The 22,839-nt window shown below is 40.0% G+C and overlaps 1 protein-coding gene across 1 annotated transcript in view; it reads right to left on the bottom strand.

Annotated features, from left to right (window-relative positions):
• LOC104466124 (rap guanine nucleotide exchange factor 5-like) overlaps window positions 1-11,472 on the bottom strand; it is a gene marked incomplete at its 3' end in the record, with an annotated part of 37,008 nt that extends 25,536 nt beyond the window's left edge. Inside the window, exons 1-5 of the mRNA XM_010079454.1 lie at window positions 11,356-11,472; window positions 10,780-10,886; window positions 9,647-9,768; window positions 8,081-8,249; window positions 2,660-2,726 (exon numbers count right to left, since the gene is read on the bottom strand). Of these exons, the coding sequence (XP_010077756.1) occupies window positions 2,660-2,726; window positions 8,081-8,249; window positions 9,647-9,768; window positions 10,780-10,886; window positions 11,356-11,472 (582 nt within the window). The remainder of the gene's footprint in view (window positions 1-2,659; window positions 2,727-8,080; window positions 8,250-9,646; window positions 9,769-10,779; window positions 10,887-11,355) is intronic.
• Window positions 11,473-22,839: the final 11,367 nt, after the last annotated feature.

Raw genomic sequence — 22,839 nt, 5'->3', positions numbered from 1 at the left:
CAAAGTAAAACACACATTCAAACAACAGCTATGCCTACCATAATACATTGAGATATTAAATACAAAAAATTGGTTTATACATATAGCTTGTCGCTACAAAGCTAACACCATCTAAATAGTATCACACTTTGAGTAGCATTGCAGATGTCAAAACTGATTCAGTTTAAAGGCCAGGTTACCAAACAGTATTCACAGAAATAGTATGAAAGTCTGAAAGAGAACATTTTGAGTGTTGTGGCATGTTAACCACATCTTAACCAGTTTTCTTTTTGCAATATGAAAGAGCAAATGTGTGCATACAGAGTGGTACCTGTGTATACTTCTGCTTGATTAAATATAAATGGCATATTTACATGGTGAATCTTCTTATCTTCAAAGGACGAAGGTAGAGATTTTTCAAAATTAAATGACAACTACTGTTCTTCTCTTATCAATTAATCTGGTCATTTTATCATAGAAGGCACAGCTGTGCACCTAGTAGACAGTGCACACCACTCCTACTTTTCTCCCCACTCTTTTTTCTGCCTATAGTAGTCTTCTTCGAAACAGTATTCTAGATGTCAATATGCCAAATAGGACTTCAGATCTAAAGACAAAGTGGCAATTCTTCCAGAACCTCAAAATGAAATCCTGCAACAGAAAACTCTAAACAGCAGGGTTTTGAAAGAGAGGAGTCTAGTTCACATTTTTGCATTGCCAGTAATGATAGTTTGATGGACTCCAAATAAAAGTAGTACTGGCTGATGTCTTAAAGTAGCAGAAAGCTGTGTTTCCCAGATACACTGCCTTAACATCCTGATCCTCTCTTCTGTCCCACCACAAGGTAAGGTAAGAGCTTTGCAGTGGAAACACTCATAGCCATCGCACTGTGCTCTTGTTTTAGCAGACTAGACATTGAATATGAAGCTGCTCTTCGGGACATGACATGGGATGCATGACAGCTCTGGAATGCTTCTTTAAAGCAAGGACTAATCCTTGCATTTTCTTAAAAATTCACAACCAAAAAGATTATCTGATGCAAACGTATTTCAAATGGCACTTTGCACTGCTTGCATGTCAGCTGGCTTTACAATTTCCATTTGACAATATTGTCAGTGCCTCATTGTAGTGAAATATATTATATGAGCATATAATTTGATAGACTCCACTTAGCTATCTTGACTCACTCTGCTTCTTCCATCATACAATAAAGCATAAAGAAAAAGTGAAACACCCAAGTTAGTATCTTCTCTTTTGTATCTGACTCTGCTCTTGAAAGAGGTGTATTCCATACATTATGCTCAAATTAACACGATAAAGAAACCTCAGCAGTTTTTTCCCCACTGCCCTTCTGACTTGCCATCATTCACCGTTGCTATCTTTATTATCTTCTGTGATCCATTGTTTAAAACCAAGAGTGTATTTCCCTAACTAATTAGTTCTAGATGTCTGAATCAAAAAAAAAAAAAAAAAAAAGAAAACTCAGAAATTGTGCAGTCGATGTAAAAAGTTAAAGTCTACAAGAGAAACAACACATGGTAAAAAAAAGCAGCAGGGAATAAGAGAAAGCCCAACAAAAAAAAAAAAAATTCAGACTACAGTAAAGAACAAGAGGTGGAGAGAGGAATTCACCAAACTTGTACAGATGCCTGCGTCTGTGCTAGTGGCTCTATAAACCCTTTATAGAGAGTGCATACCTTACCAGTAGAGTCTAGGGTATGACTGTTTTTTCCCTAAAGTAGACTTTCAAAATGAATCGTACATTTATCATCCTGAAAGCACCTCTTTCTGCTCCCTGGCTTTAAAGAGTGCCTGGGGAAGCTAGCTCAGATGTAGATGCCTGCCATATGGCCACTTATATTTAGGTGGGGTGAGTTCTACCCTCTACAACAGTAATAGGTTTCATAGAATTACAAAAGTGTATAATTAGACCTTATGTGCACGCATGCTTACAGTTTTTCCTGTGCCTTCAGATGCTGAAACAGTGATTTATATTTTAGGCACACAGATTCCTTCAGTGTTGCTTGGGCTGGATCTTCACAATCAGTTTAGGTTGGAAAATTTGGGGATTTAATCTCCAAAAAAGAAAAGCTGACACAGAAGCATCCTTCTGACCTGACACAGAATGTTTGATTCCATTACAAGAAATGATCTTACAACAAGATACACACGATGCACCAGATCCTAGCACAGACAGAATAAGATGTTGCTTATTAGGATGGAATTTATTTAGGATAAACATAGTTGGGAAGCCAGATACTCAGGCTTCCCAGGTGGGTCTCCTCAGAAGTTTATGATAATCTATACCAGGGCTGCTGAAGCCCTTACTCTCCCTTTGAACCTCACCCCATCATTGTCTTCACACTGATGTCCATTTGGCCAAGAGGATTTGAGTGTAAGCTACCTGGCAGAAAAATCACCATGATCCTCCAAATTGGTATCTCCTGCACCATGAATAGCTTGGATTACAAGAGACCAGACTGCAGCAGTCCTTGCTTGAACTGATTTTAATAGCTCTGGAATTGCACACTAAGACCTCAGTAAGGCTTCTTCCTTTCAGAGACAAAAAAGTAGTTTGCATTACAAACACCTACTCACTAAAAGTCTTTAATTTCAAAGGATCCAAAACATGACAATAATTCAAACATGATCAGTACAAACTTTGATGCAGTGACCTTACCGCAGAAGTGAGACGAGCAAGAATTTCAGCGTTGGTTTCTGCCGTATCTTCTATTTTTTCATTAGGCCTTAAAAAATAAAAATAAGGTTATATTATTTCTTTCACTCTGTTTCAATATCTTTTGATTCTTGTAAAGCAAGGAACTGTGTAGCCACAGGCACTAATGTAAAAGTGCTTTTGAGATTCCACATCAAAATGATGACTGCAACATGACAGTAATTAATTGTGTCAGTAAGGACAGAGTACACCCTCTGTCCCTTGCTGTCAAGAGCTCTTTTGATTGGGCTAACGTAAAACAGTGAGAGAACACTTCAGCTGTAAAAATATGATGAAGAACCAAAGAATGCATGACCCTCTTAGCTCAGCGTTGCTTATCTGAATGCATATTTTGCTGCTAAAAACATACTCCATCAACAGAGCAAAGAGTTTTCCATCTGCCCACCACCCAGCTTTGCTAAAGTGTGGAGCAACAGCTATGGAATGTAAACTCACATAGATAAAAGCAGACAACATAAAAATCATGTGACACACAAGATTTGATATTTTAAAAAAATATGTGAAAATGAAAATAATACATGTAAGAAGCCATAAATTAGCAAACTAAAGCAATGGCTGAGGACACTATTAGGTCGTCTTGACAGTTACTCACAAGACAGAGAGACTTAACGTGTCTTTGCAAAAGTGGAGCAGTGCAGGAAGAACCCTTCTAGAAACTGTCACAGAAGTCTGGCCCACGTGGAAGAAGCCACACAAAAGTTGCTGTGGACAGCACAAGATAGGACTGTGTTTTTCTTTAAAGCAGTCTAATTCCCATCACTAAAACCTCTGTGAGCCTTTCGGAACGTTTATTGACAATCAGAAGAAAGATACCAGTATGACAGGGTTATTACTATGGGAAGAAGAAAAAGAAAATGCCCTTGAGATCTTTACTTTTTGTCGTACTCAAGAGGCATGGCATGCTAGCAAACCCAGCAGATATGCAAAACTGCAGCTGGTGAAATAAACATAAATCCCAGGTATTAACAGAAGCTTCTGCCTTTGACTACATTATTTAATTGTTCATATGCCTTGAAGTGTTTCGGGAGAGAGCTGACAACATGTCTGGAATATGCAGCTGGCATATTGTGGTTCTTACATCCCGTGTCCAAAAATTTATTTCCCTGATTAAAAAAGTAAGGTCAGAAAGTACAGAATGACATATGCATTCATTTTGGGGCAAGCATATTCAGACCAAAATGGTAATTCAGATTAGAAATCACAGTTATTTTCACAACTGCTTTTCCTATTCAAAGAAAAATGTTATTTAACATTTATAGTGTTATAACCAGCCCAAAGGAAATAAATGAATGCAGTTTCATGTACAAAGAATGATTTTTTTCAGTCTTTCTCTTTATAATTTGGAATGAGATTAAAATAACTGACCTCTTTGGTTGTCCTACACATCTGATCTCTTCTGATCTCTCAGAACCAGGCTAGGAGCTGATTCTTCTAAGCTGGAAGCAAAAAGATAGCAGCTCAGTAGACACAGCCACAGATGCAATCTATAAACCCAGAACAGCGTATAGCATAGCTATTTTCATCTTGGGCCTTTATTGCTTCATCTTCTATTTAAAAATACTCCCAGTATTAATCTGCATATGAGCATCGAATACTTCTGAAACCATTAATATACTAAAAATTATAGTCAGCTCTCCAGTATCAGAGAGGAAGAGTGTATTATGGTACCCAGGCTAATGGAAGAAAGTAAGACAGAATGGATACTGAGGAACAGACTCAGGACAGATGTCACCCCAGTTTTTTTCAAAAGGGGCCAGCTAAGACTTAGTAAGGCTGGTACCAAACAGGAGCTACAAAGCCCCGGCAAACAAGCCTAATGCTTATACAGCTGAGTGCTCCGTGCTCTCAGTAGTGTGCTAAGCAGAGTGAGATGTAGGGACACTTGCCCTAGATCTGCATGCAGACAAGTCAGGTCCAGCACAATTATTACTGTACACCACATGAAAGCAATTACAGTGCTTCCCGACCCGCTGACTGAGGAAGCAATATAGATACACCTGTGGTCCTGGGCCTGGATTTCAACTGTTCAATGTAATGTCACTACATTTGTCTCTATACTGGCTTTACAATCCACCTACAATGCCAATAAAAGACCCATGGATACCTGAGAGCTGTTTGCGTTCAGCAAAAGCTTTCCAGGAACACCATAAGGCAGTAACTAAATGAATACCCTATCCTGGCTATTTGCACTAAAAACAAACTACGGTTAAGAATGGTTACCCTTCTGAAATTAATAAAACGTAAATGATTTCAGGACATAAGATACAGAATTTAGTGTAACACTTCTGAAAATAAAATAACAAGCCCTATGAGATAAAGAAGAAAATCCCCTGTTAACACCTCTTCTAATAATTAAAATATTGTGGGATACATTTCGATAGCCTAAGGTACCCCATGCATTCTTGAAATGTTCATTGAGTCTACCAGTGGTTCTGGGAATTAGGTGTTGTTATAAACACCTCAATTTACAAAGAAGGAAATAGAAGCACACAGAGATTAAACACCTGATACAAAGCCATTGCAGTCACTGGAAAGAATTCAGGGGACATTGGATGAGAGCCCAAGTGACTGTTCAAGGTTTTAAGTAAGTCTGTGGCACAGCTTTCAATACAGATCTTTTCTTCCCAGGCTACTGCAATATCCACTTCTATTCCATTCAAGTAGAATTGGCTGTGATTAACACAGGGTGTTTACTGACCCCAAGAGGCCTCTGCATCAGCACCGTCTCCTTTGACAGCATTTACAGGGGCTCAGTCCCGTGGAATACTCATAACAACATTAGCCTTCAGTTTAGTGTGAGCTGCTAAAAATCTGCTATGTCCCATATTGTATTCCATGGTAGATTCCCACCAATGTTATGTTTAATTTAAGGAATTTGTCAAGATCAAAAGGTGACAGGGAGCCATAAGCACATGTCAGGCTTCAGAATGCTATTTTTATCATAGAACTTACTATAGTATTATTTGGTAACACTGCTAATACTGACCAGAAACAAATACAAATCCATCAAAAATCTGTACAGCAAGTCGAGACAAGGCCACATTTATTTAATAGAAGAGCTGCTGAAGGAAGTCCCCAGAGCTGCCAGTGCCTGCTCAGGTCTACAGACTCCTTCTGGGAGAGCAGATCCATGGTGCTCCACAGAAACTCACAGATGCACCCAGCAGCCCAGGCTACTGCAAGGCTGCAGCCCATCCGCTGCAGAGGAGACAGAGCTCATTTGGCTCAAGAAAGACTATGCTTCTAATGGTATGCAAAACAACTTATACATTTGAGAAAAGATAAACATTCACTGCAAGGAGAGTTTTTAGAATTGCCCTCTTTCTTAATGAAAAAGAGTATATGGGTTTATTTAACCTGGTCAGATAAGTTCAACAAACACCTCATCACATCTATTCCCTTACAGTTTCTGTTTTAGCAGTGTATTACTTGCATCAAGCATGGAGAATTTTGTACCTAGAAAAGCCTCCTTTCCCTTTAATACCACACTCCCTTGAGAGTATACCGTTATTTAACATTCAATTCCTTCTATATATATACATATATTTTTTTTGAAAAAAAAAAGCACCCTCACAATCTGACAGGTAAAACCTCCAGAAAATAATTTCTCAGTGACAATATTCCCAAGAGGAATCCAACTCAAATTTGAATAATGTGAGCAGGAAGGAGCTGGAAATGTACATTAGTTAACAATTGCTCAATTCATGTGACAGGGATCATCCTCCACTAGAAATGACAGTTGCACTGGAATTATAAAACTCCAAAGGAGTAAAGTAGTGGTACTCTCCAGCCAAGGTCAGCATGCAGGACACATTTTTAACTCGAACCTAAAAAGTTTTCAAACCATTTTCCTACCCAGCATCCTTCATGTAACACATCAGTGTGACCTATCTGTTCTGTCTGTTTGATTCAAAGCCTTTGTACAAGTAGTCATGAACCATGAAAAGTGGCCTGATTTGCAGTGATAATGACAAAAACCCCAATTCTCAATGAAATCAAGATGAAATCACCCTGGTATTTAGGAGACAGACAAACTGCTTAGCACCAGAGTAGGCTGGAAGACAATAATTTCTATTTGCAAGAATATTCAAAGTTTTTCTCCCAGGAGTCATCTGCTTAGAAGATCACATTCAGTCCTCTGCTCTCGCCAATTTGGGGTCCTTGTCATTTGGCTACACTCGCTCAAGCTGACCAAATAAATGCATTTTCAAGGGAATCCCCACTTCAGAAGTGCCAGTTTGTGGTTGTTGACAGCGTCAGGAATTAGAGAATCAAGTTTTTGCCCTGAGCCATGCAGAGAAATTACTGAGATGCTTTTTCTACCAGATCAACGTCTGAATTTAAGAAGCTGGGCTTGAGACAGCTTACAGGGAATTTGGGCTTTGTGCTCCTTTAAAATATTTCCATTGGACACATTTGAGAGAATGTGTTTTTAAAATACAACATGCAGAGAAGGAAAGTACTTAAAGAAGAAAGCTTTGTCTTTGAAATCAATCAGACTAAAACCTAGTACTGTCAGAGTAATAGCTCTCCACAGTATAAGTATCAGGTTTGAGGATTCATCATGCTAGGGACAATGAATTAATTTAACCCAACTTGTCTATCCATGCCAGCTCCTGCAGATTTGCCAAGGCATGAGGGGTCACAAGCCTCCAGACCTCTCACTGACACCTTTTTCCTATATTTTGGCCTGTCACTGTGGCACAAGTAACTATGGTTTCCTTCTAGCTGCTCTAAATAGGCAACATTTAGGGCACAGCTGCATGAGCACAGAGGGTATGATAACATCCAACAGTCAGGTGAAAGAGGAGACACACAGGAAGTGAAACTCCTAAAAGGCATGTTCTGAAAAAGAAGTAACAACGTGAAACTACAGAGCTCTGGCAAACATGCAGTAGCAAACAAAAATCAGATGACTGAAGCTACCACATTTCTACCCATCCTCTCTATTCAATAGCTGAATCTGACACAGCACAAAGGTATCTGATCTGCTAGTCAATCAGCTCCACAGCATACCTGTTGCCAAGTTCATGCCAAACCTCCAGTTGTAAGAGGAGACCAAAAAAATAATAAAGCCATTTGCCCAGGTAATATAGCAAGCTAGAGTCAGCAAGCTAGTGCATAAGAACCACAATATGCCAAAAACCCCAAGTTGAATGCCCTCATTTGTCTACCCACACTGACTGACTTTGTCTACCCACACTGACTTTCTCAGATGAAAACCCCGTCTCTACAAATTTTGTCAACCCTGAAAAGAAATCTGGCTCATTTGCACAGTGGTTTAGGGGTAAAACGTGTCATTATAAACCAGCCACTTAAAAAACTGTGAGAAAAAGTTGCAAACAGATGTATAGGCACACTTACAGATTACACATGTCAATCCTGGGAGGAGACAATGGCAGTAGTTGAAGTAGGAGCTTTACTCCATTCTTCCATCCTTCCTCTTTCTCATATTCACAGAAAAGGCAGGTACATTCATCGGCTGAGAACTGGTAGAAAGCATGAGTGTCTTGAAAATAGAGTTGTCTGTCCACTGTTAGAAAAAATAACATTAGATAGCCTTTAAACCTTTACCATGTAAAGGTTCTGTGCCCCCACCACATTCTGTGTTGCACTTGACTGTAACGCTGAGTTGCACCACCACACAGGGCAAAATGTTTGCAAACTCAGCACAGAAGCAAGCCTGCCCTCTTGTATTAACTCAGTGAGTCCAAACAGGACAACCCCCAAACTTCAATTTGAAGATCTCACCACTCCTGAAATTCAAGCATTATGACTGCTGAGTATTTAATCAATTTTGGAATCAGTTCAGAGTTAGGAGATAAAAACTTTCTACTTATAAGATTTCTGAGCCTCGATTTCCATTGGCTGCTAATCTGTTCTCACTAATAGCCAGGCACTAGTAAACAAAGTTCAATAATGGGGATGCATACCATCATTATCCTGGCTTCTCCTCAAATTCAGGGCTACTGGATTTGTAGACTAGACCTGGGTAAGATGATGTGCCAGTACAACAGCTGTCGTTTTCCCTGGCATAACCGGGATTGAACTGGGATCAAAGGACAGGGTCCAAAGCCAAAAGCACAAGCTCCTGCTGGAAGAGTCATTCAGCCCTTGGATGAATGATTGAGGCTGCATGATCAGACATACTGTCAGTGTAGTTGGAGCAGAAGAAAACCTTTAAGTATACTGTCAGCATACATAAGCAGAAATCTTTCATAACACCTCAATTTTTCACAAAATGGAAAGTTAAGTGTATAGCACAGACTCCATGGGGGTCTCTCTGAGCTACCTAAGCAGGGATATGTTCTGAGCTACCTAAGCAGTCCCAGCTACAAAGTAAAGTCCATCAGATTTCCAGAGGTTGGTTACCAGTGTAATTATCACCAACCACAGTAGCTGGACCAAACCCCTAAATTTGGTGGGGAAGGTGGGGACGGCCAAGTAGAATCTGGCATCACCACCATCTCAAGGAGCTGAATCCTCTCTCAGTCCATTGTAATCTAAAACTATGAAAAAGAGAGAGGAAGTGAAAATCACTAATAGCTGGAGAAGTCATCTGGCAAAGCCATGATCTGCAGTGACTAAACAGCTGCTGTCTTGTGAAAAACCCAAAAGAGCTTAAAGAGGAAAAAAAGAGGCTGGAAAAGACACACATGCTATCTGCAACTAAGTAATAGGGAACAGACTTGCAAAAGCAAAAGGAAAGATATTGCCTAAAAAAAGAGATTAGTCTTTGGTATATATGAAATGAAAGGTCACAGAGGTGAGCCTACCGAAGAGATAGTAAAATAAACATCTGTCAAGAAATACGGATCAATCTGCATTTTTTTTCTTTCCCCCCTTCCTGTCCCATCAAATATGTGAGTCTTATCCCATGCAGAAGAAACTGATAGCCTTCCTCATGCTAGAAATACTCTCAAGACTGACCTGATAATATAATGCCCATATCCAGGAGGAGCTGCCACACTCCAACTGCTGTAGATCTGCACTTAACAAAAGGACACTGCTCCAAAAGCCAGTCTACCAGTTCCGATCCAACACAGCTTCTCCTGAAAATAAGCAAAACATCACTTCTGACACTACAGTAATGTTAAAATTCTCTTTTACAATAGAGAGCTATTTTTTTAAAGCTATTAAAAGTGCATCCTTTTGCTCAGCAGGGCAAACCCTTTGTGTCAATTACTAATTTTTGTAATCCTGTTCATTTCAAGGGAAGAAATTATTCTGGCAAGTCTCAGGGGATGCCCTTAGTTACAATGAGGAAACTTGTGTTAGATGAGTAAGTTCCCTTACATACCTAATCCATGTGGCACACTTTACAATATGTAATATTTTCATCAATTTGTGCTGCATGCAGTCAGTCACCCAAAGATGTATAAGAGCTAAATAAAATCCAGCTTTTAGCCTCAGGATTTTATTTCCTTTCTGAGCGTAGGCATAAGCAATACAGCTACACAGTATATAAGACCTTGAGTGTTGCTCTAGGATGTACTTCATCTTTCACATTATTGGTAAACTTATCTTTTTTAAATCATAAAAAAAAGAAGTTGTGGCTTTTTTCTTAAACATGGATATGAATGAATCATGCTATAATAGAGACCTGCACATTTTGGCATAATTGAAAATAGGGGGAAGCATTTATGCTGTAATGCAACACAAATTGAAAACCACTTCATTACAGAAATATTCCATAAATTACATGCAAAAATCACTGTGTAACTAAATCTTAGGAATCCAATTAATCTCTTTTATAACTCCATACCAGGGCTGAATTTAATAAGCTTCTTTTCAACAAAAAACAAACACAATTGTATATGAAATCATAAGAAATTAAATTACTGGACATACAATCAGGCCACTGCTGCTTTCTGACAACTGACAAAGTAACATAAGAAAATATATTAACATACAGGAGACTTCAAAGAATTTTTTTAGAAAATATTTTCAATTCTTAGCAACATACAGAATCTCACTCTCAGAATTTACTCTTGTCAAATCAGGGCATAGATGAATGCAAATAAAACCCATCCAGTTGATTAAAATGAATGAACTCAGGTTACCTGCAAATGCCACTAAGGTACACCCTGTCTTTAATCAGGTCAGACGCTTGTAGAGTAAAAATATTCCTGAGAGCTCTCCCAGCACAGGAAGAACTTTCTCCATAAATCTGAATGAAAAGAGAAATTGAAAACTGTGACAAACAGGGATTTATTCCTGCTGTAGTAAATTGCCTTGCCACCGTCCACTCTCTCCCTCTGAGCAATGCCTTCTCCCCAGCTAACCAAAAAGCAAGCAGTCAAAGCCTCAAAAGAAATGCACCCCAACTTCTGCCATACCCAGTTGTATTGTGGGTTGCAGATGCCCCCACAAGCTGGACTACTTTTAGATTTGTTGCCTTAGAAAAGCAGACATTTTACTGTCTGTCAGCTTTACCTGTGAACAACAGACAAGTTCAAATTAAAATGTGTTATTCTAGCAAAGAAAAAATTTAATAATTAAACATTATTCCACATATATTTGAGTTAAATAATTTAATACAAGCCTAATACACATTGAAACATAATTTCATAGTTTTTTCTTTTTGTTCAGAAATTTTGAAGGTCTCCTATGACAGCTACAGTTCAGTTCATCCGTACCTTGCCAGGAGGATGTGGTCTTTCAGAATGGACACACATCTGACTTCCCCCACACCTGATTTCTACCTTGCACCTCAAGGCTGCAGATATGTCTACCAAAACAGGACCCAACTCCATCTTCCATAAAACCATGTTCCACCTGGCCTCTGCATACCACTCCTTACTGATGAATTTAACTCATGCTTCTGTTGTGATGTTTCCTCCCAGCAAAACACATCAGTAACACCAATAACTAACTTAAAAGAAAAACAATGCTGGAGTTTCACTTTGTTGTTGTTGTTGTTGTTTCCTGTGTTTAGGAATCTGTCAAGGAATATGAAATAGTTCTGAGTAAAGTCTTGTGAGATGCAAAGCCAGAGCTCTCAAATATTGCAAATGTAAACTAAACACTGGCAATCCTTTAAATGGCTGGGAAGCAAGTGCACATTGGAATTTACAACAATTCAGTTTGCAAATTCAGTAAAAAAAGTAGACAATTTCTAACACACACAAATTATAACTTGTTAACTGGATTTAACTGCAGGCCACATTCACAAATGTCTTCAAAGCTATGATTAAGAGGTTGAACCATAGCAAAAAGATTCCTAATACATTATTTGATAAATTGAATTTAAAAGAAGCTTGACAAGTACCTTGTTTGAAGGAGTTTCCAAATAGGGATTTGAAATTCTTCTGGACAGGGTCTGAAAGACAATTTGGTAAAGCTTTAGTTTTGTTCTGGTTTTTGTATAGAAAAAAAGTAGCAGCAATCTAGGTCTTTTGTCTGTTGAAATCTAAACAGAAAGAATTTATCAAATCATCTGAGTAGTCCAACTGACGTCCTTTTTTTTTTCCACACCAGGAAAAAGGTTTGGTAAACTCAGTTCTGTGTTATTACATTTATTCTCGGTCTGGAAAAGAAGATGAACAATGAGGTGGCAAAGTCTGTAGACAACACACAATTATTCAGGTCAGGAAAGACCAGAAATGACAGTGAAGAATTTCAAGATAAACCTCAAAAAACCTAGGTGAAAAGACAATATCACGATGAGTTCCACATTAAAAGCAGCATGTTCTACAGGGAGTAAATGTAATTACACATGCTCTAATACCTCTTAAAGCAAACTTTATCAATTTAGTAAAGACACCTCAGGGTCACAGAACACTTCTCAAGGAAGACCATTCTTCTAAATGAAATTCTTAACTGTAGTTAAAGAAAATATTAGGATAAACGAGGAATAAAACGGTGACCAGCGAGGAGGTAACATTGCTCCAATGTAGATCAGCATTATCTCTGCTGTGCCACATGCTGCATTGGTAACAGCATCTCAAAAAATGGATGCTCCGATGTTAGAGGGGATTCAGATAATAATAGTAGCAGGAATAATAAAGGATTTGGATAAATTTTTATGTGATAAGAGGCAGAAAAGACTGTGACTATTTACGTAACAAAGGAGAGATTACAGGAGACACAATGCAATTATAGAAAATAATTAAATGGCACAGAGAAATGACAGACTTTCTGTGTTCTGTCTTATGTAACATGAATAACTGATCATTCAATTAAATTAGAGAGGATTCATATTCAAGGAGATAGAAAGGAAAATGACACATAACTCTTCACAGCAGGGAAACGCAAATAACAAAACCTTACCACTGATCAATAAAGACTGGGGTTTTAAAGTTATAAAATTAACAGTGAACCAGAACTCTGGAAAGCAAACAGAGACAGGAAAAACATCTCTGTGAGAGTCAGGTTACCCCACCTTTGATCACCATGATACTTCCATACCTTGTCAGTGTTAAAAGACAAGATATTGTCTACGCTGATGCTTACTGGCAACTTTAATCTTACTACAGGCCACACAAGACACAAATAAGCATTGCCTAAAAGAAGTTTGGAACAGAAGACGTTGTGCAGGTGCGCTGGCAGCACAACAACAGGATTGTGTGGTGCCACCTCACATTATTCCAACTTGTAGGGAGCATAATTAATTCCTCACTTTGAGAAGGATCCAATTCACATTTGGTATATTGTAATCACAAAAAAAATTTGTCCTTCACACTCTATCAGAATTACAGAATCCATATTTCAGTAATGCCAGCTGTGTTTTTCCCCTTATACTCTTGTTACTGTATTTTTTGAAAGGGAAGGGAAGTGATAAGGGACCACAGAAGCATCTAACACTGTTTACCCTTCCATGCTCATCACAAATGTTAGTGTAGTTCCACACATAACAGTAGCTCCATATGGAAATACTATAACATAAAAGCTTAATTCCCCTCTACCGTACCCAAAAAAGATGCAGGAAGAGTGCAACATTGCCTCAGATCCCACTTACTCTTCCTAGCCAGGACATCATTAACACCTTGGTTCTGCAGCAGCCCTACAGAACCACCACTTCACTTGGCTTCTGCCCAAGTCCTTCAGTCAACAAGCCTCAGTCACTGCAGCAGCATGGTCAAAGTTTATACATCAATTTCCGCCCTCCCCACTCCATTCCCAGGCTGGCATAAACAACATTATCATCAGCAAGCTAATTCCAGTGATGCCAGTGGTAAGTGCCACCCATGGCATTGTACACTAGCCTGGTCCTCTGCATTCAGAGGATGGGTAAGCCTCCGCCAGGGAAGATACTGCTACTGTGGGATGCAGTTACACAACAGCAAAAGATGAAACTCAGCAAAAAAGACAAATGTGGTGGCCTTTTACAACGGGGTTACAGTGTTAGCGGATAAGGGAAGAGTGACTGGTGTCATCTACCTGGACTTGTGCAAAGCATTTGACACTGTCCCACGTGACAGCCTTGTATCTAAATTGGAGATATAAGGATTTGGAGGATAGACCCCTTGATGGATAAGGAATTGGCGGGATGGTCTCACTCAAAGAGTTGTGCTCCATGGCTTGATGTCCAAGTGGTGACCAGTGACAAGTGGTGTTCTTCAGGGGCCCAGGACCAGTATTATTTAACATCTTTTTTTGGGAACATGGACAGTGGGATCAAGTGCACCCTCACTCAGCAAATTTGCTGATGACACCAAGCTGTGTGGCGCGATCAACATACTGGAGGGAAGAGATGCCATCCAGAGGCCCATGCAAACCTCATCAAGTTCAACAAGGCCAAATGCAAGGTCCTGCACACGGGTTGAGGCAATCTCAAGCACAAATACAGGCTGGGGAGAGAACAGATTGAGAGTATCCCTGAGGAGAAGGACTTGGGGTTGCTGGTTGGTGAGGGGGTCAACATGACCCAGCAGCGGGCACTTGCAGCCCAGAAAGCCAACAGTGTCCTGGGCTGCATCAAGAGAAGCATGACCAGCAGGTCAAGGGAGGTGATTCTCCGCCTCTACTCCATTTTCGTAAGACCCCACCTGAAGTACTGTGTCCAGCTCTAGGGACCTCAGCATAAGAAAGACATGGACCTGCTCAAATGGGTCCAGATGTGGGCCTCAAAGATGATCAGAGGGCTGGAGCTCCTCCTCTATGAGGACAGGCTGAGAGAGTTGGGGTTGTTCAGCCTGGAGAAGAGAAGGCTCCGGGGAGAACTTATAGTGACCTTCCAGTACTTCGAGGGGGCTACACGAGAGATGGGGAGGCACTCTTTATCAAGGAGTGTAGTGAAAGGATGAGGTTTTAAGCTGAAAGAGGGTAGATGTAGATTAGATATTAGGAAGAAATTTCAAAGTCCACAAAAGGTGGCTGAGGCTGAAAACTAGTAGAGAAAAAAAAAAAATCTTCTACTTTATCCTTCAAACCACACAGTGCTAGCTCTGGTGCAGGGGAGAGAGAAGGAATTCACAGCCCTGAAGTGGGAGAAGAAAAGACAGGACAATGGCTTCTGTCAGTGGCAGCCTGAACCCATATCAGCTTGGAGCAAGCATGAAACACTGGAGAGCCCAGGAGAGTACATTTAGCCTGCCATGCAGGAATCTACACACATGAAATTTCTATAAATATAAGAAAATGGAAATTGTATAGGAGAAAATAAAACAAAAGTGGAAGTGGCATTCTGTAATAGAAAAAATGATCTTTCCTGTTGACGGTAGTGCAGCCTGTGTAGTGTTGAAACACTCACTGCAGTTAGGCTGAGATTCACATCAGATTTTAGAAGTTTATATGCTAGCTTGGTAGCTAGATCCCCTCTTCCTTTTCTTTTTTTTTTTTTTTTTTTTTTGAACCTTGCCTCGGTAAATATTTAGCTAGCACAAAATCCCTTCATTATTTGCTACTGAACGCACCTCTGTTCAGCAGACTCTGCTTTGGCTGTTGGGGACAAACTGGGCAGTCCCCTTCCAGAGAGAGGAAAAAGAGGGAGTGGATCAGGTGTCCAGGCTTTGTTTGAAAACACCAAACTTCAGGTTGCTGTGTAGGGGAAGCACCACTCTCCCCTGAAGGTATTTGGCAAATATAGGCTGCTCCTCCCAAATAATTTTGACATACACCCCCAATTCAAAATATCTTTGCAAATCACTCTTAGAATGAGACAAAATGCGCTTGTAAAGCAAATTCATTAGTCATCAAGCAAACAACTCATCTCTCGTGAAAGCTACCTTGGAACAGCTATTGCTGCCTATGCCAAGTTCTGCTTTCCAGGTGCTGCCACCCCAGCATCCCCCTGTGCCTCTTCACCAGCTTGAGGAGAAGCTTTGCCAAACCTCGTGTCAGGGAGGAGGTGGGGATGTAGCAGCATGTATGGTCCTGGGACAGGACACCATATGTGAAACAGATCCAGAGAGCTGGGTGTGCCCCAGGAGGGCTCTCCCATCATACATGAGCAGGTGTGCAGAGGTGGCTTCAGCTTCCCTGCAGGGGATGCAGGAAGAAAGATGCAGGGAGCTGGTGCCTTGGGCCGGGTGGTCAGGATCGTGAAGTATGAATGTGGCACAGGGATAGCATCCTAGCCTGGGGACATGACTTCCACGTGACAGGAGAGGACAACTGGGACAGGTGGCCCAGAAGAAGGTTTTTGAATAGGAAAGCTAGGATCCAAATCTGACTACACCACGGATAATTTAGTCTGAAATTGGGAAAAATTATAAAGAATTTTACTGTGGTATTTAAAACCACCAGAAATGCAGGGAGTAGAGCAATAGTGTTAAAAGAATGGGTGAATTAGAATAAGGTGGCCAGCAAGCAATTTAAAACAACCAGAAGGAAATACTTTACAATCCATATGACAAGCTCATGGAATTATTAGCCAAAGGATCAAATACTCCAGACAGATTTTTAAAAGCAGTAGCTAATTCAATGACTGATACTACTATGTAAGGTATATATCTGGGTTTAACTTAGTAGTGCTTCAACTGGACAATTATTTTTAAACAAGCTGAGAATCTCTGCCATTATTCAAAGCTAAGCATGCAAAGATATTCATGATAATATTTTAATATATGAGCACAAACTGATTTGTGAAAAGTTTGGAAAGAAATTCCCCCATGACATACTATACAACAAGCAAAGTGTACTAATGAAGGCACATTTTGGTCTCCATTGGAAATATCAAGCTGTATCTTAATGTGAGATGCTGAGTTAGTTCTTTACTCAGCAGAGTATTGAACTGGCTCCACTATAGCAACTCTGTATGCATTTACTACAACCTGGTTAATGTTCTAATCAAGATTAGATACTAATAGATACTATGTTTTAGTCATGCCTTTTGGAGATACATTTGAATTTTCTCCCCTTTTTTAGATTTGGGATTTTGCTTTGGCCTCATCTCAACTTCAGAGGATGACTTGCCTACAAGTTGCTTGTGCTTTGCCTCCTGCCCAAGCTGTTCCAACAACTGCTGATATTTTTGCCACTGCCAGCACTGCAGTCGCAGTAGCATCAGCAATGCTCCATACATCTGCTAGCAATTTAATCACCACCGTGCTCAGAAAGAAACAAAGCGAGAGTGCTTGGAGCTTCAATTCAAGTACTTTCCTCAGCTGGGATTTAGTACAGTGGTAGCAGCCAGTAGCCTGTCTACACTAGAATTCACACTGTAACACTACAGAAGAGGACATAGAAATTATAGGAAGATAATAATTTCAAATACAGGATGCAAATGTTTTGCCTTTTTCCTAAGAGCTTCTGATATTCCTGTGCAGTTAGCAAGAAAAAAAAGCTTTAGCAAAAACAGAGAAGAAAATATTTTTATTAATCAAGATTATTGCTTTTTCTAATTTTTTACAGTGGGATTTGAATTAAAACTAAAAGAAATGAGAAAATCCAGAATCAGGGCTCTTCCCCCGCCCCTCCCCGGAAATTGTTAAATCTTTGACTCCAAGGTTTTCAAATAACTATGTTTTTAACTGGTTGCATTACCAAAAATTTAGCATAATGCCACATTAAGAGTTTGCAACGCACAATCAAAATTCACCTGTTTGCCGTTTACAACACACTCATCAATATTTGTCTGTTCAATCAGGGCTTAATTTGCAAACATGCCCATGATCAACTCCACACTGCTGAGCAGTTCTAGGAATATTTTTGTGTACAAATATAAGAAAACATTTTTTCATTGTTTCAGGGCACTATCGCTATGTCCCCAAAGAATTCAGCATAGCGCTTGTGCATTCCAAATTGGATTACTCAGTATACTTAAAATTAAGCAAGTGCTTCAGTGTTGTGCTCTGTCAGGGCTTATTCCCTAAATATAAATAGCCTGGAAAAAAATCATCTCATTTTGAAATGCACATGGTGTAGCACAGACTACCCGATAATGAGATGGTTTCTATTCCCTGACAGGGGGATTTCTGCAACTACTCAACACCTGAATCCTAAATTGGCTAATTTGACCACAAAGGAAATTATATATTCAGACAGATTTCCAACAAGCATTTAAGGATCCAAGCCTGAAATACACTTTCACACGTATTCATGCTGGAAACTTCTCACGTTACAACCATCAGAGACAGCGTATGGAGAAGGATCACAAATAAAGCTGAATCCAAATTCACTCTCAATAACGATCATCTGTTTGTGCTTTTCTCTCTTTACTAATCATTCAAATCTAACAATACAGTGGCTCAGGAAAAATTAAAAAATTTCACCAGGGGTATTTATTTAATTTCCCTCAGCCTTCTCTCCCACCCCATGCACAAATCAAAAACTAATTATTTTTTTCCTAGGCAGATTTCTTTCTCTCATTACGAACCATTACAATGATAATGCCATAACAGAGACAGAAACTGCTGCAAAGGTTACAACTGATGAAACCCTGTGGTTTTTTTCTTCAAAAAGATTTGCTGGAGTTGCTAAAAGCAACCAGCTATAATAATTAGAGTGCTTCCACTCAAGCCCTGAACAAGTGTCCTGGAACAAAGCTGGGCTGTACCTGCCCGACACACCCTCCTCAACCTGCAACACAAGAAGGGAGCAATTTCTGCAGGAGCAAATGCTCGTTTATTCCCATTGCTTAGTCATGCCAGGTAAAAGGAGTCAGGGCAAGGAGAGAAAATTACTGAACAATTTGGCTTATCACTCTGCCACCTTCAAATTTTCGCATTTGACATCACTTGATACTGCCTAAATTACAGGGGTTTTAAGCAGAAATAGGACATGGGTGCTGTGTTTTGTAGATGAAATGCTACCGTTGTTTGAGGGTGGCTGGATTTAGGGAGTGTTGTCATGAATCCCAATCCGTTTCCATGTGGCAGCAGATTTTTTTCTCAGGGTTGCTAAGGCACAGCAAGCAGAGTTGGTTGGGAAGCTAGCTGACTTTCAGCAGATATCAGTCATATGAAAACATAGAATATGCCTGACTTTCTGCCAAATAATAGTCATAACAAACAACCTTCCCCCACTGGTCCTCTCAAAACCCACTGTCAGAATGCATGGATAACGAAGAACAGCCAATGGAACAGTTCTCTCCATTAATGTTTATTTAAGATTAAATATAAAATTTTTTATAAAGGATCCTTTATAAAGGAAAGATCTTCCCCTGATCATCTTAAACGTCATACGCTTGTATATGAAGGTGTGGCATAAAAAGGTCAAAAAGCTCTAAAAAGAGAAATTTGTATTCAGCAGAGCTTGCAATGTAGGGCTCCCAGGTGAGCCTGCAAAGCTCTCTGGAGAAACCCAAATAGGTCATTAGTGAAAGGAAACCAAAAAGTATATTCTCACCTGTTTTCTGTATAGAAAGAACCTGCAATGAATCTGAATAAATTATTTCACAAACGGGAAACCCACAATTCATGGTTCATTCTCACCTCCCCCAAAACAAAAAGGGACCTGTGAAGAAAATGGCTGCTCCTTATAAAGGCAGGCAGTGCTCTTTAGGTTTAAAGACTTATTTCTGAGAGGATGACAGCCAGGAAAGCAACACTTTTAGAAGTATTTCTGTATTTTCCGGTACCTACCAGACTAAATAAGGCTGAATGGGATTATGCTTCAAAGAAAACTCTTTTTTTAATGAAGCTGGCATAAGCCACACACTTATTACTTTCACAAGGAATGTAATTCAGTGCACAAGAGCAAATTTTGTTTGCAATGCCCTTTTCTTTACCCAATAAGAAGTTAAGAACAGAAAAGAATATCACAGAAGACAATATGGCAGGACTTGCTGGTTGCTCTCCTCCCTCTTCCCCACTCCTAACACAGGACGAACGCCCTGGATAAATTCACCTTCAGGAAGGCACCAACACAAGCCTGAACCTCTTCTGTCATTATCCTGTGCCTCAAATAAAGCTGCAGCATCCTGATGCTGAAGCCAACTCAGTCTGAGAGAAAGAGAAGAATGGTGAACTGGCAGAGGGGAATGCCTGGGTCAGAGAAACTTTACATTGCTTACAAAAAGATAACAACCACTCTCCTGCTAATGATGCATTTCCACAGCCTGATTAAAGTACCATAAAACAAGGCTGCTGACAAGCAGGTCGTGTCCTCCCTCCACCTCCAGCTGCGCCTTCCCGTCCCCACCACTCTGCTTTGTGCTTCCACGCGTGGTTGTGAAGCCACATCCCGAACCAAGTTGAAGGACCGATAGCTTTGAACTGGTTCATTAAATAATGATTCATTTTAGCTCAGATTATTTCCCTCCATCAGGTCACTGGGGAGCCATACAAGCATGACTGCTAGTAAGGCGGGCAGCCGGGGCACAGGCAAAAGCAGTGGGATGTGGAGGGAGGCAGGAAAGGACAGCTGTGCTCAGAGGAAGCACTTGTTTATGCTGGATTAAAACTATCCAAGCAATGATGGCATAAAACATGCCTAATAAATCCTCAGCATCTCTGCTCTGTCAACATAAAAAGAAAGTTAACTACACCCACAAAAAAATGGCAAGACAAAATTCAAAGGTATCAGTAATGGGGAACTTCACCTCCCACCTCCATGTTCACATAGAATCATTAAGGTTGGAAAAAGACCTCAAGGATCACTTTAAGTAAAACAGAAATCCCATCTCATTTAACTCCATATATCAATTGTAGACTGCATGGGCTACAGCCATACTTTACAATACAGAGCTTAAACAAGTTTTCTCTTCTTTTTCTTAGCAAAACATGATGGGTATTTTCAACTCATATGTTAATACAATGTTTGCAATGAGAGTTCATTAAATTTGAAAAGTAGAAAGAATTAGAATTTTACTGCTTTTTATCATACTTTATATAACATTAAAATATGCAGAGTACACTTAATTGACTATTCATTTTCCTTCATTAACTTAACATTATTGCAGCATTTATGCTCTGGTTTGCCATTTCAGCCATGCTGTTCCTAATGCTACCTTAAAAGCATCCCTGTGCATTTCACTCTTCCTGGCAGTCAGCAACATTTCACAGGAAAGCAGCATCCTCCCTTTTTTTTCCAGTACAAAATAGGAACTGTACAGACTGTCACCATTAAAATTTATCAATGTTGCTGCATTTACTTCTCTTTAAAACTCAGTACCTAATAAACATAGTAGATGGTCTTTGTCATCTACCATCGTGTTCGTGGCCATCAGTATCTGTTTTAGTTTTGATCTGGAGGGTAGCACACAAGAGCAGGTGGGTGGGGTTTTTTTAGCAATTATTAAAATTTTATGCAACAGTTACTATTTCTAATGATGCAAGATATAATTCAATAATAGATTATTTGGAGCTATCAAAAGAATGCACATTGGATATTTCACACTATAATTAAAAAGATGTTCCCAGTGACAGGCTACCATTTATTTTCAGATAGATCTAAATGAAGACATCAACAGAACAGTGAAAAGAGAGATCAGGAGTAGGAAAATGCAGAGTCTGCATACTTAAAAGTTTTTCAAAGTACCTTTTGTGGTACATTCCTTGTGTTGCCAGCAAAATACCTTCTCATGAAACATTTCCAAATAAAAAAAAAAAGCAGGATGGCACATCAACTTGGCAAAGACATTCTGCAAGACCAACTCACAAGCATGCATTAGTAAAAGGAAATTTCACAGAGAAATTGTGTCAAACACAAGAACTAATGCCCAGGCTATGCAATCTCCTTCCTGGAGTTTTCATAACTTGAGCAGACAAGGCCCTGAACAACTGCTCTGGCTTTGAAATTAGCCCTGCTCAGACCTGGGACTGGATCAGACAACCTCCAGGAAGTCCCTTCAAACCCACATTTTACTGTAATTTTCTCCTGCTCCATCACTCCCAGACACAACTCAATTCTGCTCCTCAAACCAGCTGCATCAGCCATAGCAGAGAACATCTGTGGAGCTGCAGAGCAACCAGAAACACTTTTCTAGGCACACCCTGTGTTTTAAAAAAGGCTCTTAAAATCACATATTCTCATGTTACCCTTCACCAAAATTCTCCATCACACTATCCAAGGTACCAGGTCTCAGGTGCTGAGGGGCTGATGTACCTCTGCTGTCAACATTACTGCAGATAACATTGGTGCCGGAACTTGGCCTTCAGCAACTCACTGTTTGTCAGAGATTGAATATAATAAAATTTTTAAAGCAGACAATCAATTAAACAAGTGATTCATCTCACCTGTCACTAACAACCACCCACCATGTAGATGTTGTAATGGTTTCAGCTGAGACATAGTTAACTTTCTTCACAGTAGCTAGTGAGAGGCTGTGTTTTGGATTTGTGCTGAGGAGAAGGCTGATAACATGCTGATGTTTATAGTTGCTGCCAGGACAGTCAAGGACTTTTCAGCTTCTCTGCTGTGCCAGGGTCTGCAGGTGCAGGAGAAGCTGGGAGGGAGCACAGCCCCAATTAGTAGCCTGGGATTTGATCTTAGGTTTAGGATTGAGACCCAAATTGGCCAGTAGTCTATTCCATACATCATAGAATGGCCTGGGTTGAAAAGGACCTTAAAGATCATCTAGTTTCAAGCCCCCTGCTGTGGGCAGTCATGCCCAGTATATAGGTGAAGGTCTATCTGGAAGTTCACTCCTCTTGCTCTGGGCCAGCTCTTGCTCCAGGTCAGCTCTATTGGAGTGGTCCCTCTCCCAGGGTCGTCTCCCTCCCTTGGTCAGCTCTCAGTCTCAGACACTCGGGCTTTTTTCTCTGTTCCGGGATCATGGTTTCAGGACTCTCCCTGCT

This window comes from Pterocles gutturalis, unplaced genomic scaffold (assembly GCF_000699245.1).
Source record: "Pterocles gutturalis isolate BGI_N339 unplaced genomic scaffold, ASM69924v1 scaffold5449, whole genome shotgun sequence".
In the NCBI taxonomy this organism is placed as follows: Eukaryota; Metazoa; Chordata; class Aves; order Pterocliformes; family Pteroclidae; genus Pterocles; species Pterocles gutturalis.
Note: the sequence above shows the minus strand (reverse complement) of the source record. Positions and strands in the feature narration are given on the sequence as shown.